Source organism: Pogona vitticeps, chromosome 6 (assembly GCF_051106095.1).
Source record: "Pogona vitticeps strain Pit_001003342236 chromosome 6, PviZW2.1, whole genome shotgun sequence".
NCBI classification, from domain to species: domain Eukaryota; kingdom Metazoa; phylum Chordata; class Lepidosauria; order Squamata; family Agamidae; genus Pogona; species Pogona vitticeps.
In genome coordinates, this window is record NC_135788.1 from 100,345,483 (window position 1) to 100,363,639 (window position 18,157).

The 18,157-nt window shown below is 40.7% G+C and overlaps 1 protein-coding gene across 2 annotated transcripts in view; it reads left to right on the forward strand.

Moving 5' to 3' along the window:
* PLXDC1 (plexin domain containing 1) overlaps nucleotides 1–18,157 on the forward strand; it is a 65,561-nt gene that overhangs the window by 20,412 nt on the left and 26,992 nt on the right. For both annotated transcript variants that reach the window (XM_020794059.3, XM_073004391.2), the window contains exons 3-5: nucleotides 11,153–11,296; nucleotides 15,426–15,495; nucleotides 17,151–17,273. In XM_020794059.3, coding sequence (XP_020649718.3) covers nucleotides 11,153–11,296; nucleotides 15,426–15,495; nucleotides 17,151–17,273 — 337 coding nt within the window. The remainder of the gene's footprint in view (nucleotides 1–11,152; nucleotides 11,297–15,425; nucleotides 15,496–17,150; nucleotides 17,274–18,157) is intronic.

Below are 18,157 nucleotides of genomic sequence, written 5' to 3' on the forward strand. Positions count from 1 at the left end.
TTCTCTTGGATTACTAATTGAAAAAAATGATTTTAGAACCTGTTGTCTTGTGATACAAAACTCACTCCTCCTGTCCCATTTTTTTTATCAACATCCACAACAGAGCACGAGGCACAGCTCAAGCCAGACCTTGTGCTGGGGACATTCTTCCTACACTTCAGTAAGGGCACATCTAGTAACTAGAGAAGTAATTAACAGGTAAGAGTTCTATCACAAAAAGTTGCCCCTTGTTAACTTATAGTGATAGTGTTACTTAGTTGTATCCTCTTGCAGAGGAAATAATTACAACCAACTAGTTATTAGTAATTATTTATTCTCAAACTCTGGCCCAGACCACTTGGGGCAAGATTTATATGTCCCTTAATTGTGGCATGACATGTGAGAAATGGAAGGCCTGAGGAGGTGCTGGATTGAGAGAAAAATTGGTGACTAGTGCAGATCAATAGCACATTGTCTGTGAAGTTTGGAATTAGAGCGTGACCTGTGTCTAGATGAAAGGGGAGCACACTTTAATGAATTGAAATCGATACAAAGGGAAAATGCACTGCACAGTTTGACAGTGCAATGTCAGCAGATGTAGCTGTATAGTTTACACACTCCAACTCTAGACAGGTGGCACAGAATTCAGAAGCCTATATGTGGCCTGCATGCTTCATTGCAAGGCATTATCGGACTCTGCTGGAAGAGAAGAAATTGAGGCCATTAGGTAGGAAATGTGCACACAGCAGGGAGACATAGCTCCAGCAGCAGCAGCAGCTGCATGTTGGGCTGCTCTGAAGCCATCTTTTCAACCAGCCTTTCTAGCTGCGCCTTTAATAGCTATTTGAGCAGCAGAAATCAGCAGGTAGAATGTTCACTCTATAGAGATGTAATTGCCCCAAAGTGGAATATGCAATAATGGTTTTGTAGGAGGTATCCTGTACTTCAAAACAAAGCTGAAGAACTTGTGGGTACCTAGATTCATGGACCTCTGCTTCCACAATCACTAAACATTGCCACCTTAATTGGGGCTGATGAGAACTGGAGTCCAGCAATACCAAGGATGCCACAGCTACTGCAGTCCTTTTTTTGGAACATCTCCAGGAAATGTTTCCTGGGGTTTTTTGCCTTGAAAAAGTTCTGGCAAAGTATTTCCTAGCTTTCTTGAGCAGCTCATCCCCACAGCCGGGTTCTTCTTAGAATGAAGATAAATTTCCTAACAGATAAACAAAACTATGGGTCAGAAGTGGATCAATACATAACTTTCTGGATGTCATTGTACGGCAGTTCCCATTAGCCCTTTCTGTTAGAATAACCACTGTTGGGAGGTGCAGTCTTACAACATCTTACAGGGCAACAGGGTCTCCTTCCCTAAACCTGGTAGAAAGTGAGAAGAAATTAAGGAGCAGTGGTGGCAATACTCTAGGAGGCCTTGGCTGGTGTGCCAGAGAGACAGGGATGCATTCAGTGACTTTAATGAGACAACAAGGGAAACACTATGCCAGCATATTCAAAACAAGCACATCCAACTGGAATGACATTGCCTTCCAAGATTCAGTAAAGGATGCTTTTGATTGGGGAGCCAATAAGTGCCCCTACATAGGAAGGGAGAGAGGAAAGGTGGAATAGGTTGCAAGAGAGGGTGTTATGTGACAGCTTATGGATGTACCATTGATAAGACCTTGATTATAGATTCTTTGGGGAGGGAAATCAAAGCCTTTCCTCAGTAAATTTGTCTCTTGCTAATTTTTATCTGCCACCCACATCATGCTTTCTGCATCTTGTCCCCTCTGGATTGGTCCAATAATAATAATAATAATAATAATAATAATAATAATAATAATAATAATAATAATAATAATAATAATAATAATAATAATAATAATAATAATAATAATAATAATAATAATAATGTGCTGTCAAGTCAATTCCGACTTATGGTGACCCTTTTCAGGTAGAAAGTACTCAGAGGTAGTTTACTATTCCCTTCTTCTTGGAGTATCCTGGAACTGTGCAGCTTGCCCAAGGCCACATGGGCTGGTTCTTCTCCCTGGAGACATGGTGGGGAATCAAACTCCTAACCTCTGACTCAATAGCCAGATACCTGCATTGATCCAGCACATCTGTTAATCACCTTTCTCCCATCATAGCACCATCCAGACAGATAGGGGGCATTAGATCAGGAAGCGCAGAAAACTTGGTGTTGTGGAGGGATCAGCCTGGACTTGAGCATTTTGTACAATCTTTTCTTTGCTTATCTCTCACTCCTGTCATTAATTGTATGTACATGCTGATATCAAACTGCCAAGGTTGAAATCTCTTTAAAGCAAATCTGCAGGAAAGTTTTAAGCAGGAATGGTTTTAATGGCATTACAATTAATCTATATTACTTCACCCAGAGAGCAAATGTTGCCCCTCTGTCGGTTTAAGGTGGAAGACAAGCTTTTGTTTTTCACATAACACTTCATCAGGCCTGCTTGGTGAAACCTGAAAGCTTGCAGGCTCTTGCAAAAGCTGAACTTTCCCTAATGAAAAAGAGGTTATTGTAACCTACTTTCTAGCTCTCATTTTGTGATTAATAACATAGGAGCAACCCCAATTTCCATCCTGCTATCTTCTACATTTGCCAGAAGATTCAGGTAAAGGAATGCCTTGGAGGGAGAAAAAAGCAATGAAAATTTTCTGCAAGATATCCTAACTGGACTGTAAAGCTTCATTCTCACTTCCATGCACACTTCCTCGGGCTTTTTCTTCCTTTCCCTCTGCTTGTTTTTTCTCTCTTTCCTCTTCTTAATTCTGGCTGTAACGAAATCAAGGTGACAAATTGGGACATAATAATGATCCAGCAATGAGATCATGATGGAGAACATGGTGAAGTGTGGAAGCAGCCAAGTCCACCCATCCTCGGTATTTGCTCGTTTAATTTGTTTTCCCCCTCTTTATTAAGAACACATTTGGAAGCTCCTTGCCTCTGTACGTAACTGCAGAGGAGAACATGGGCCAATTCAGCTGATGACTGTCCAGCCACGATACTTCTGATATCACCCACGTTGCTGCTTCTACACACACACACTACTGGAGTACTAAACACATAGTTTAGCCTACAGATGGGAAAATTAACTTTGATGGAGTACGATTCCCAGAACTCCACCGTCAGCTCAATTATGCTAGCTATGGGGTTTGGGGAATTATTATCCTTCCCATATATCCTCAGGCTTCATTTGAGATCAGATTTTTTTTTCACCCCAGAACTGGCTTTCAAAGCCAGGTCACCATTTTCAGTGTGTGAAGTACTGCCAAAATAGAAATATAAAAGAAAGTGCTTCTAAGCACGTGAAAAACACGTCTTTCACCCTGTCCAAAGGAAAACAACAAACAAAAGACAAAACCCTGTGGTACCTTGAACTATTATATTTATATACAACGGTTGTATTTTCTAAGGATTCTTAGAAAGCAACAATTGACTGAGAGTTTGTTAATCACCTTCTATCGGAGTTCAATTGAGAGTATATTATCCTACTGTCTCTGTGTATGGTTCACGAGCTGCACAGTGGCAGAGAAAAAGGCAATTCAAGGGGTGATCAAGACGGCCCAAAACATCATTGGCTGTTCACTCCCCTCTTTGGAAGAATTGTATAAGAACAGATGTAAGAGGAAGATATCTAACATACTGAAAGACTCCTCTCATCCGGGATATCAGCTCTTTAAACTATTACCATCAGGAAGGAGATTCAGGGTATTGAAAGCAAGGACAAGCAGATTCAAGAACAGTTTTTACCCAAGTGCAGTATTGAGTTTAAATGCGGGGCCATAAGTTTTTGGTGGACTTTTTAATTGCTGAGAGAAAACGGGGTATCTATATTTGGATGGTGAAAGTTGTGTATATTTTAACTTTTTTTTTGTAGTGTTGTCCAGTTTTACCTTGGGGAAGAGCACCTCATTTCGTTGCACCCACTTGTGAGCGCAATGACAAATAAATTTCTTATGTCTTATGTCTTATGTCTTAATGTGAGCTTTCATGGATCAATTCCACTTTGTCAGACATATGGAATAAAATGAATTCTATCACCAGTGGCTAAATCTGTAGGAATCAGCTGCCTAAGATTTCCTGAGCAATTGCATTTAAAATGCGATGCTCAGGCTCATTCTGACCTTGCCCCTTGGAGTTATGGGGGATGATGTTCCCCAGCAGGTTTGTAACCAGGGCTAGGCCAATTGGCTGAAGAATTGGTGTGAATAGTGTCGGGGGGCGGGGTAGGGGGGAGGGAAGGATTAAGTTGAGGTTCCCAGCAGGAAAGTTCATCTGTGAATGTGTGAATTTTCTGGGACATTTTCCTGCCTCCATCAAAGAACAGATATCTTCTCATTTTATGCAGAGAAATTGGTGACATTGGTATTTGGATTTTATTTAACACTGGGACAAGATGCAGCATCCTCTTGAGGGCAGTTTAGGGACAGAGCTGTGCAAAGGAACTGTGTTTTGGGGTTGTTTATTATTCTTATTCTTATTTAAAACACCAGGCATAGTCAATCAAAACTATAAAAACTTTGACTGGTATTATATAACAGGTACAAGTGTTAACCAAAAACCTAAGTACCTGTTAAATATCGGTGCAGTATGTATGCTGTTCCTAATACTGCCGTTTTTTGTAACTCTGATGGTGTGATTTCTGAGATCTGCAACTGCTTATAGCAGCAGTCCCCAACCTTTTCCAAACCATGGACCAGCTAGGGTGGGTGGGGTCCATGGGGGGTGGGGTGGGGTCCATGGGGGTGGGGCACCCCACACTTGCAGGCGAGCAGGGCGCGCTTGTGAGTGGGTAGGATGTACTCATGCACAGATGGGTGGGGTGCCTGTGCGCACGTGCGCAGGTGGGTGGGGCAACCGTGCGTGTTGGTGGGTGGGAGGTCTGTCTTTGAGGTCCAGTCCTGCCAAGGCCGTGGCCCGGTACGGGCCGCAGACCGGGGGTTGGGGACCCCTGGCTTATAATACTGTGTGAAATTTCTTTACTTATATTGTTCCCAAAGCCCGATGACTACAGGAAGCACTAAAGTGTGTTTCATCTACCAGCAAGATGTTTTGATTTCCAGATCTCTGTAATTTGTTAGTTTTTTTAATTGTTTATTTTCAACTCTGGCAAAATTGCAATGTCAATGGTCTAGACATTTCTTTGTTCTATTACTACTATGTCTGGTGTGTTATGTTCAAGGTGTCTATCCGATTGGATTTGGAAATCCCACAAGATCTTGATTTCCTCATTTTCTGACACCTTCTCTATCTGATGTTTCCATGGGTTTTTGAAGGCTGGCAAGTTGTATTTTTTGCGTAATGACCAGTGCACTAAGTTTGCCACTCTATCATGTCTAATTTTGTAACCTGTTTGTGCAATCTTTGGACATTTGGACACAATTTAATCATTTTCTTGGCAGAGTTGACATTTGCTATTAGTACTAATTCCTTGGATCTTAGCTTTCATCACATTGGTTTGGAGTGCTTGTTCTTGGGCAAGAAAAATCAAGCCTTTGATTTCTTTCTTAAGGGTCCCCAGTTTTAGCCATACTCATGTTGAATTACAATCATGCTTTCCATCAATATTTCTCAGGTGTTGTCCATGTAATGGTTTATTTTTCCAGCTGTTTAATTTATTTTTCAATTGTTGTTTCTTATATTGAGTGGGACGTGGTGGCGCTGCGGGTTAAACCACAGAAGCCTCTGTGCTGCAAGGTCGGAAGACCAGCAGTAGTAAGATTGAATCCATGTGATGGAGTGAGCTCCCGTCGCTTGTCCCAGCTCCTGCCAACCTAGCAGTTTGAAAGCACGCAAATGCGAGTAGATAAATAGGTACCACCACGGTGGGAAGGTAACAGTGTTTCATGTCTAGTCTTGCTGGCCACGTGACCACAGAAACTGTCTTCGGACAAACGCTGGCTCTATGGCTTGGAAACGGGAATGAGCACCACCCTCTAGAGTCGGACACGACTGGACATTTGTCAAGGGGAACCTTTACTTATATTGAGCCTTTGTTTCTGTTGTTTTCAAAATATTCTTCATTTTCTCTGCCTTAATTTTTTTCTGCTTGTACTAATATAATCATTTAGGCTTCTTCTTCTACTACAGTGGTGCCTCGCATTATGAGCGCTCCGTTTTACAACGAAATCGCTTTACATCGAGGGTTTTGCGATCGCAAAATGATGTTTCCTATGGGAGAATTTCGCTTTGCGATGATCGATTCCCTGCTTCGGGAACTGATTCTCGCAAAGCGATGATTTTCAGCCAGCTGATCGGCGGTTTCAAAATGGGCGCCGGGTAAAAAACATGGCTCCCTGCTCTTTTCTGGGATGGATTCCTCGCTGCACAGGCAGCGAAAATGGCCACGCTATGGAGGATCTTCGCTGGATGGTGAGTTTCAAGCCCCTAGGAACGCATTAATCGGGTTTTAATCCGTTTCTATGGGCTTTTTAATTTCGCATTACGTTTTCGGAAGACAGCGATTTCGCTGGAACGAATTAACGTCATAATGCGAGGCACCACTATACTATTACTACTACTGCTGCTATTACTGCTACTACTACTATCATCATCATCATCATCCTCAGTGGCCAGTATCTTTTCCAAACTTTGCTTAGGGAATAAGATGCTAATTTATGTGGCCCCTACAGCTTTGTTGTCCAACACTTTGCTGACATGCCCTACTTGTCTCCCACAATTGCTATTGGAGAGGGCAGCATCACTTTGCCTAATGAAAGGGCTGGCACTCGTTCTGAGTAAGATAACTTGAATAAAGGTGAAGAAACTGAAAATTCTGCTGAATGCTTTAAGTGAAGTAAAGGGAGTGTGTTGTGAGATGTTTTCAGGCAGCAGAGAAAAGGATAGGGAGGTTAATCTGAAATCTTTGCTCAGGAGCCCATCAATCTTCCCAGCAGCACTGCAAAATGAAGATAAGAGGCAGGACTTTTCTATATATTCCCCAGGCCACAGAAAGGCAATTGTTCTGGCTGATTCTACCTCCAGCCCCCCCCCCCCTTCAAGGGAATCAATCATCTTCCATTCTATTTCTTTTTCACAAAAAGGGGAGGGGAATCATTGAATCAAGATTTCCAAGTCAATGCTCGTATTTTGAAGTCCCAGCAGCGCAAATTCCAAACTAATACTGCCCCCTCCATTGGAAAGCTGGCCCAGTATCCCACTAAACAGTAATAGCGAAACCTTTATGGAAGACCAGATTCTTTTGCTGTACAAAATCCACGTGGCTTGATAGGTGGTGTTCTAAGATGAGGTTTGGCTAGAACAAAGGGTACAGTATATTCAAGACAGGAAGAACTCAGTCTCAAAACCTGTTTGCAATACAAAATCGGAAATGGACAAGATAATGAGGATAATCAAGGATGCAAATCCTGTATAGGGGAAAAATTACAACTGAGAGGGCAATCACAGCAGAAGTACAGAATAGGGATGCAAAATGTTTGATTCTTCAGGTACTTTTGCCTCCAACTCCTATCAGATTGGCGGATAGAAAAAGGATTGTGAGAGCTATAGTCCGAAGCCTGTAGAGCACCAGAGATACCTTCACCACCAGTTTAGAAGATCACTGCAGATAAAGGAACACAGGGACAAATTAATCAGATTCAGCTAATGAAATATATAAGCAGAAAATAAGCTGAACAAAAGCAGACCTTCTTAAGGTCTTGTGGAATTAACACACAGAAGCCCTGTTGGTGAAATGTTCCAACAGCTGTCCAGGAGGACATAACTTTTAACATGGATTCATTAAATACAGTACTTGAAGGATAGGTGTGTCAAAGGCTATTAGCCGTAACAGTCAGAAGTACAACATCCCCGTAATCCAATGTTTGAGAGTGAATGGGAGAGCTCTCTCGCTCTTTTTGTTAACTTTCTTGGAGCATGTTATTTGGCCTTTGTTTGGGAGACAGAATGCTGAGTCCAAAGGACTACAGTGGACCCTTGACTTACAGATGGCTTGACTTACAGACTTTTTGAGTTACAGACTTCTCTGGCTGCAAAATTTAGGTTTGACTTGCAGCCTGAGAATTGACTTACAGACCAGAAAAAAACCAAAATGGAACAAAAATGGCCTGTTACGGGATTAATCAGTTTTCAATGCACCGTAGGTCAATGGAGACTTGACCTACAGACTTTTTGACTTGAGAACCGCCTTCCAATACGGATTAAGTTCTCAAGTCAAGACCCCACTGTACTGGCTTGACCCAGGATCACAGTCTACCAATGCAGAGGAGTAGTTAGAACAGGGATGTGGTCTGCCAGAATTTGTTGCAACGTGTGGTCTTCCATATGTTGGGGGAATTGCAGTTCCCAGTGATTTAGGTATACAGTATGGCTGAGGATCCAGAGGTTGGAAGTTCAATTCCCTACTATGCCTCCTTGACAACGACTGGACTCAATGATCTATAGGGTCCCCCTTCCACATTCCTGGGCTAGTTATAACACAGTTATCACATGGAATGTAAGATAGAAAAAAAGACTTGGATTTTTAATGGAAACTTTTTAGTTTTCAGCAACTACTTAATTGGCGTTCTTCATGCCTATTGTAATACATCTATTAAAAATATGTTATGTTAAAGGGGGGAAGGGGCAGATCGCAACAGCTTTTCATAGCACCAAAAAAGTTCATCAGATTTTTCTGATGATTTTATTATCCCAGTTGGTAAATGGCCAAGATGGAAGCCTGAAATGTCTTTTTTCACATCTAAAAGGCACCAGATAGTGGTTTTTTTTTTCTATACTTGTAGCCACCCTACCTTTTTCAACGTTAAAATTGGAATCCTCTCTCCCTCTTTTTCAGGAAGCAGAGACTAAATTGCTAAAAGAAAAAGGGAGGGAAAGCTTCCTGCTACATGAAACACCTCTTTATATATAGAATTTCTGTTCTATCCTCTGTTACCAAGCCTGGGGGGAAAAAGTGGTCTCACTGAGAGAGAGATATAACTAGATCATTCTAATGGAAGCTTGCTCCCCCCCCCGCCACTTCCTCAGCTTCTCGGTCCTCAAGCCATTTAAAGGGGAAATGTGAAAAACAGTGGGGTTGTCAAGAGAGGGTAACAGCTCTGATCTGTAGCTTTAGATTAGCCTTCCCCCACCAGGATCTTGCAGCTGTTTCTGGACTGCCTACTGGTCATCAGCCCTCACCAGCTATGCTGGGGTAAGGGTTGATGCACTTGGAATTCTGACATCATTTGGAAGTCCACTACGAAGTTACCCACTCCCGGCACATACAAATACAGATCTATGTCTGGGTTACTGCATTCTAGATCAGAGATTCTAATGCAAAACTTCCAAAATGACTTGGTGAAATGCAGCCAGCTAATACCCCCATGGTACCAGTGAGGAACATAGAGGCAGAGAGCTAGGCAAGTAGCCCAAGGCCAGCTAGATCAAAGCAAGCTTCTTTTTTTAAAAAAAATATTCATTTTTAGTTGCTGTTGTTAAATAATCATGAGGAACACTGAGGCAGAGTGCTAGATACTGTAAGTATCAAAAAGCAAGCTAGCTCAAAGCAAGATAATTCTTTTAAGGTTTCTTCTTTTTAAACAATTGGGAGGCAGAAACCTTTTCTAATCAACTTTAAAAGACCTACAGATTCATCAAGACATCCCAATCTGCCTTCTGCTCACCCCCTAGGGAGAACATCACCTTCTGGTGAGGGCCACCTTGGCACCTTTGGACTGTAACAACAATGTTGTCAGGCCGTACCATTCAGTCCACTTATCCACTGACATTAATGTATTTTTTAAAATCATAATAGATTAAGCATGCTTGTGATTAATTATGCAGAAATATTTCTATATCACTGTTAGAAAAGAATGCAAGTGCTTATAAAAGTATAGATGGCAATATTCTTGTTAAAAGAGGCATCCACCCTTTTTTTCTTCTCTGTTTTCCTGGAGGGACTGCAAAATCCTTACCAAAATATACGTAAGTATTATCTTTAAAAAATGAAGGAAATGTGCATCTTGTTCAGAAATATTGTTTTGTCCATATGCAAATGTAATTAAATGACAAATTGACTAAAACTCATGGCATCAATTATATTAATTCTCTCAGTTAATTGCATTTAAATCCCCTAGGTAAAAACTCTTAAAACGTAAGTTGGTTGTGACTGGAAGCTGGTGCTCATATCCTTATTTTGGGGATTCATAAAAAGGCTTAATCATAGGCACACGAAGAAGTTGATCCTTCCCAATTTGGAAGGTGCCCTCTCCATACCAGTTATGAGCTATCTATAGATTATACCCTGTCTTTCTCAAGTTGGCCTACAGAAAGTTTTCCATTGTCTTTTTCCCTTTCTGTTTTCCTTTTATGTCAAGATAACTACTTAAACCTATGTAAACTGTTTGTTAGTACTGTAGTTAAAAACTAAATCTTGCTTTTGATCTTACCAGACTACGTAAGCAGCAGTCACTCCCTTGCCTTTTTTAATACTTTAAATTATTTATATTTAAGTTGCTGTGAGTCTTTCTAGACAAAGAGTAGAGTATAATGCTATAACAAACAAATAGGTAAAAATTTTATCAAACAAATCAAGGAAGAATTCCACAGTCTAAAGCAGTTTGAAAGCAGCCAGGAGAAATTAAAACAAAGATTAGGAAATGTACATATCTTCCCAAGGTTGTTGATGTGTCCTCAGTGTGATTTCAAGTCTTGTCAGTTTTTAAGTTTTACAACAAAAAAACATAGGAACGGAATATTTTACCTAAAATATGTCAGGATGCTTATAGCTATTGACTGTTGGGACATGGAATTTCCATACAGGTGTTCATGAGAGCAGCTTTTGGTTTTCCTTTGGTTACTGTAAAGCAACTAAGGCTGCAGTGAAGGTGCACACATTTGTTTGTTTGTTTATAGGCCAACTTTCTCTTGATGTGGGAATACATCTCATTGAACTCTACAGAACGTACAGTACTTTTGAGGAAACTTCAATAGTAGTTTTACAATTTGTCATGCATGCAGGGTGTTTCTTCCTTGCTCACCAGAGATACTTTTTCAATGTACAAAAGTATGTATTGTGACGTGTGCACACACACATGTACATATGCACACACATCATACACATTCTGGGTATTTATAAAGATGCATCTCTTTTGCAATATGTACATCATATCTCCATAGCAACCAATTCTGTTTCCCTCTATGCAGGAAGACAATCACAGTTACTACATATCCCGAATATATGGTCCTGGAGAGATGAGAGCCAAAGAACTCTGGGTAGATATAGCAGAAGCCAACAGGAGCCAAGTTAAAGTCCACGGAATCCTATCCAATACCCACAGGCAGGCCTCGGTAAGCCCGTGTGTTTTGTGTGTGTGTGTGTGTGTGTGTGTGTGTGTGTGTGTGTGTGAGAGAGAGAGAGAGAGAGAGAGAGAGAGAGAGAGGTTGTTGATGTGTCCTCAGTGTGGACAGAGAGAGGTCTACCTTCATTTCTGTTGCTAGTACTGTATGCAGATTGGGTCCAAAGGAAGATATGGTTTCTGGGGTAAAACTAGCAGAGGATCAAGCAGTTAACTTGCTTTTTCTTCTCATGAAGATTCTTTACATTCTTTGCTCAACGCAAGTGGTCTGATCTGCTCCAGGCAATTCTATCACACAACTACAAAGCCTTCTGGTCTTTGGTATCTTCTACATAAGAAGCAACCTTTGTGAGCTCACATGTGCGATTCTTGATAGATTCAAAATAAGGAAAGAGTGAAGCAGAAGAGAAAGGTTTGGAGAGCTTCACATACCACACAGTGCCTGAATGCCACCCAGAGTAGACCTTTGGTCTAGATGGGCAGGGTAGAAATCCAATAAAATAAAATAAAATAAAATAAAATAAATAAAAACGAACTAGGACAGACAAGCCCCATTAGCTACTTGGTTAACCCTTCCCTGCCTGGAACCATGTGATGTTATGACATGTTCAACAATTTGCAAATGGGCAGGAATGAAGAGTGTCCAATGGCAACATCTTGCCCAAGGAACTCTCAAAGACTGGAGCTGGTGAGGGGTCCCAACATAACCTTGATTTCCTGTTTGGTCACTTGCTGTCAGCAGTGGCTTCATCTTCCTTGAATCAGTAAAGGCTAACACTGCTTATGATACTGGGTGCTAGCTTTAGAACAGAGCTCAGTCATTAAACTGAATACAGATACTGTATCTGAATACATTTGTATGACCTTACAACCTATTTAAAGTTAGAACTTCCCTGTAGTGAATAGTGTCATGATTGGGATAGTGTCTCCTTTAAGATAAGCCATAATTCTCACCAATAGTAACATACATTTATGTCCAATGCACAATAATATATAATGACCCAAGATGTCAACAGAAAGATGAATATTCCAAGAACCTTTGAACCACACTCAAATGATGCAACAGCTTTGAAACTTGTCAGTCCGAGAAGCTTCCTTGCATGGAAGCCATATATAGAAAATGTTTTTCTTTCATGTATGTATCTTGCATCTTTCTCCCAAGACTGGGACTCAGTGTGACTCAGAATTTAAACACAATACAGCTAAAAACACTGGGGAATCGAACTCGTAACCTCTGGCTGTGCAGCCAGATACCTAAACTACTGAGTTATCCAGCCAGCTGGATAACAAGTATAGCAGCCCCATCCTTTTTCAAGTGGACAGTCTCCTAGTCTCAAAGATGTATGATCTAGGGGAGACTGAACTGGATAGGCATATAAACAATCATACTCTCTGATCTCTAATGATAGTAATTCACAAGGAACTGAAATACAGTAAATACATTTGTGAAATAAATAAACAAAATAAAAGTTGGGCTACCCTACGTGATACACTCATTCATCTGGAAGAGTACTTGCTGTGTGATGGCTGGGAACCCAAAACTAGAAGCGAACTCCACCATTGCATTCATAACATCTTATTTTAACTGCTGGATAGACATCACAGAAGGCAGCCACTGAGTACCTAAGTAGTAATTTATGGGCATTATTTTCAACTCCCTGGAGGTGTAGCCAGCAAATCAATACTCAAACGCCTTCCTAACTGCCATGAAAACGTAAAGCAGCTATTGTGTTGCTAACCACTGTAACATTGTGGAGTTGTTCTGTAGCCTATAAAATGCAGGTGGGTGACTACTGGAGCAAATGGCCACTGCATCTCTAAAATTTTGGGAAAAGGCACTCCCCCAAAGTCTTTCCCTCTTCTGCTGTTACCAGTCATAATAGTGGGGAAGGTGATGATAATGTTTTATACTCCATTCACTTTAAACTGGGATCTAACTGATTGCAGTAATACCCCTTTAAACAAACATGAGATGGGAAGGCGTTTGACTCATGCTTATAGGAGAGGGGGTTTGAAATACCACATAACAAAAGATGACATTGTTATGGAAGAATATATGGTGGATGAAGTGATACTGGAAAAGGAAACAAATTGCACATTAACGAGGATCTAATTGACTGCAATACCCTTTCAACTAAACCTCCAGATTAAATACATGTGCCGTGGGACGCGATTTGAAACACCACATAATAAAAGATGGCATTGTTCTAAGAGAATATATGGCATATAAAGTAATACTGGGAATTTTTTAAAAAAATTGCATATTCCTGTTACAGGGTTCAACTTTTGCATTAGGACAGGATTTGAGAACTATTAGTCTTCTGGATGTTCAGGCCTACAAATCCCCTTAGCCACCACTGAAGACAGGCTGTGAGAATTCAGGTCGAGAACATTTGGAGGGAAAAAGATTCCTCACACTTTCTTTCTTTTTCTGTCTTTGTGCAATGTCAGAAGCACCACAGTACAATGGATAAATACATCAGGGTTTTTTTTTTGCCCAGTAATGGGCAACCATCAAGAGTATTTGGGGCAATTAACAAAAAAAATTCTGTAGCACAGGTTGAGAGGCATAGAGTGTACTGACATAGGGGTGAAGTATTTTTCCCCCCTGGGCTCACAAAAGACTGTGTCATCAGTTTGAAAACTTCATTTTCTTATGTTTGCTTTGGTCCTGTTGACTCCACAGCCTTGTCAAGGTTTGATGCCTCTTATGTTTAAGAATGTTACAATGACTATGTGGATTGCAGGAAAAATTGTCCTAAAGTGAAGGCAGTTTTAAAATTCATGGCTTAAAAATGGCTTACATAAGTTTTTCAAAACAATGAGCCATCTCTGGCAGAGTGAAGTCAGTGAATTCATAACATTGTGGTAACAGACTGTCTGCTTAGCTTTTCAAGGAATGGTTCGGTTAGAATAAGTAAACATAAATATGAGCTTATAGTAAACAAACTGAGGTAATGTGGGTTTGACATTATATTTGTAATTCAATAGCGGAATCATTTGGAAAATGTAAAATGCTCAGTTTAGCTAGAGGAGTAACAGCATGTTATTCATAATGGTTTCAAACAGCAGCCCGATTTAAAGAAAGAAGCGACTCCTTTCCAATGTTCTGCAGTGTTCTCCCCTGAAAAAAAGTCAGATAGAGGCTACACAATAATCTATCCCATGCTGTGTTAGAGAATAGGTTTCAGTTTTTGCAGCTTGAGAATATGGACAAGATACTTGGAAAAATGAAGATTACCATATCTCTGCTGGACCCTTGCTCTTCCTGGCTTATAAAAGCTGCCGGAAAGGCTGTGGCCGAACAGGTAGTAGTAAGAGAAACTGGCTATCTAAGAGTTGGTTTTTTTTTAATGGTACTGTTTTATTTTGTTGTTTTTAAATGTCTTTTAGTACTGTTTTCATCTATGAGTTTTTAATTTGATATTTGTTCAATTCTTTTAAAATACTGTAATAATTTTTTTAAAGCTTTTATACTGTTCATTCTGTAAATTTTATATTGTAAGCCAACTTCAACCCTTTTTAGGAGAAAGACAGGGTGAAATATTTTAAATTTGAAAAAATAACGTAACATAAACACCAGAGATGTGTAGCAGTGTGTTTCCCATATTCAAAGGGTGTTAGAGGTGATATCCTTTAAGGTCTTACAACTGTACAATTTTAGGAAAGGTGTATGCAGAAATGTGAGCTGAATTTCCATTAATGCATCACAGAAATGTAGGATTCAGTAAAGGAAGCAGAATTCAACCCTGATCAAATCTCACCTTTAATTTATATATGAAAGGGAGATTTCTAACCTCTATGGTAACAAAGACGATTCTGAAGATATATGAATAGTAATTTTCAAAAATATCAGAAGCCGGAAGAATTCCTCAAACACAGTCTCATTGTTTTGTATACCTATTTGCTCTTCTTTGTGCCAAATAAAATATAATAAATCATTTCAATGAATAAATAAATGCATCCACATATTGTATGTTTTAATGTGCACATTAAAGTCCCATCACTGGTTTTTCATCGAAGGTATTATTTCACATTAAACTACTTGGAAATCTAAAAAAATGAACATGCAAAGACACCTCCTTCCTTTAATGCTGTTGTTCTTTTCTGTCCTCCTACAGAGAGTTAGGCTCTCCTTTGACTTTCCCTTCTATGGGCATTACCTGCGGCAGGTCACCATAGCAACGGGAGGTAAGCCTCACTGGGTACGACAGCTGGTATAAGGGATACAGCTTTGCAAAGATTTACAGATGGGTAGCTGCAAGGGGAAGATATGGAGGCAGTGACAGATTTTACTTTCTTAGGCTCCATGGTCACTGCAGATAGTGACAGCAGCCACGAAATTAAAAGCTTCTTGAGAGGAAAGTGATGACAAACCTAGACAGCATCTTAAAAAGCAGAGACATCAACTTACCGACAAAGGTCCGCATAGGCAAAGCTATGGTTTTTCCAGTAGCCATGTATGGAAGCGAGAGCTGGACCATAAAGAAGGCTGACTGCTGAAGAATTGATGCTTTTGAATTGTGGTGCTGGAAGAGGGTCTTGAGAGTCCCCTGGACTGCAAGGAGGTCAGACCTATCCATTCTGAAGGAAATCAACCCTGAGTGCTCACCTACTGTTGCCTAACAGCGTGACTGCTGCATCTCTGATTTATGAGATGGAGAGAAAGGTGTGATGGGGTGCAAAGGACACTGGTTGGTTATATTTTTTATTCGTGTGTCCTGGTTTGGACTTCCTAAATTTTTCCCAAGTTGGTGTCCTTAAAATATAGTGCTGGAGGAGAGCTTTATGGATACCCTGGACTATCTGAAAGATGAACAGATGGGTCTGAGATCAAATCAAGCCTAAACAATCTCTGGAGTCAAAAATCTTGAAACTAAAGCTTGTCCTACTGTGGGCACATCATGAGAAGGCAGGAGTCTCTGGGAAAGGCTGAAGGCAGCAGAAGAAAAGGAAGATCAAATACGAGATAGATTGACCCCCTAAAGGAAGCCACAGACTTGAGTTTGCAAGAGCTGGGCAGGGCAATTGAGGACAGGACATTTTGGTGATTGCTCATTCATGAAGTCACCTTGTGTCAGAGGCGACTGGAGGTGACCTGATGGCACATAACAACAGCAACAGAGTGCCATCCAGATGTGTTTGACTACAATTCCCACCAACCTGAGCCAAAAGGCCTGTAATAGATAGAGGAATCTTGGGAAAGGCTACAGCCTAAAATAGTGGTAAGATGAAAACTACCAGTTAATATTACTGAGTGGGCGATTTCTACGTGCACTTACATGGTCTTCTGCCTTCCATGATGCTTCAAAAAATATCTGAAGTAAGGGGGTGAAAGGAAGAGGCTGACAACTGTAGTATTCAGAGATAAGGATTTAATAAGGCAGAGATGAGAGATAAGGATCTAATGCCATTGGTGGTCTGGACAGTGCCAAAAGGAAAGGCTGACCCAAGACATTTTAATGCCTGAAGAAGAAAGATGGCATCCCTTTCCATTCCATGCATACATGTTAACTGGACTGGAAATTGAGTCCTTCACTGACAATCTGACACTACCCCTCTCCATACCTGAAGGCAGCAAGATAGCTTAGGCCGGGAACAAAGAACAAGCCCCATGGCATCCTGCTCTTTGCTCATTAACACAATGTCACTGTCTCCCAGTATCTGCCACCTGAGGCCATGGCCTGCCTAAAGATAGTCCTGGCCTTGACAACAGGAGATTCTGGAGCACCTCAAGGGCCTGGGGAAAAGGCAGTGGGAAGGTAGATTTTGCTGAACAATCCATTCCAGGGCAATGAAGTATGCTTCTAATTTGGCTTTCTCCCTTATTGTTGGTTTCTTGCCAGGTTTTCTCTTTATGGGCGATATTATCCACCAGATGTTGACAGCCACACAATATGTTGCCCCTCTTATGGCGAACTTCAACCCCAGCTACTCCCATAATTCGACTGTCAAATATTTTGACAATGGTGAGATCCCTCAGGAATTCTCCTCCATCTTTTCTTTCATACTGTTTACCAAACGTACTCAGATACTTGTGTGTGCTTAAAATCTCCATTCTCCGTTTTTTCATTAGCACTAGCATTTATTTTGTAGAACAAAACTCCAGCTCAGAAAAGTCTCTGCTTGGTCTCTTTCAACTAAGGTGTGGACTACTGAAAAATGAATAGATATGTTAGGAATGAGAAACATTGGTCCCTCCAGGTGTGGATGTACAACTGTTCCCACCATGCCTCACTACTTGCCAGGCAAGCTAGAGCCGATGGGAACTGAAATTCAATGTAGAGGGGCATGTTCCCAAGCCCTTTTAAATATGATCAGTTCCTCCTTCATAGGTGGAGGTATTTTATTTAAATTTTTTTCATATTCTTTTCAGCATCTGTTAGACAGAAATACAGTACATCGTCTAAGATGTCATATGTTGTAAATCATAACAGAACCGGTGACATTTTTGCAGTCCTGCACAGGGTTTATGATTACCAGCCTATTTGTTTTATTCGTGACAGCTGAAGATAGAACTAAGAATTCAGTAGTTATTAAATCAGGATGAATGGATGAGGACTAGTTATTCTAACCACTGTATGGTGTGCAACAGGGCCTGGAAGTAAGTTTCTACAAATAACTGGTTAGTTGTAATTAATTCATTCCTCAGTAATGAAGGTCTGACTACATTAAATTACATACTGTTAAACAAAGTATAATTTCACTCCTTCTGAAGTGCGGCTGTAGCTTGTTTAGTTATCCCTATGACTGTGGGGTTGTGGTCTCACTGACTGGTGAAGGAGGAATATCCCACAATGGCATGTGCTGGTGCCATCTGTTCTGTTGTGGGTGTGAAAATGACAAGAAGGTG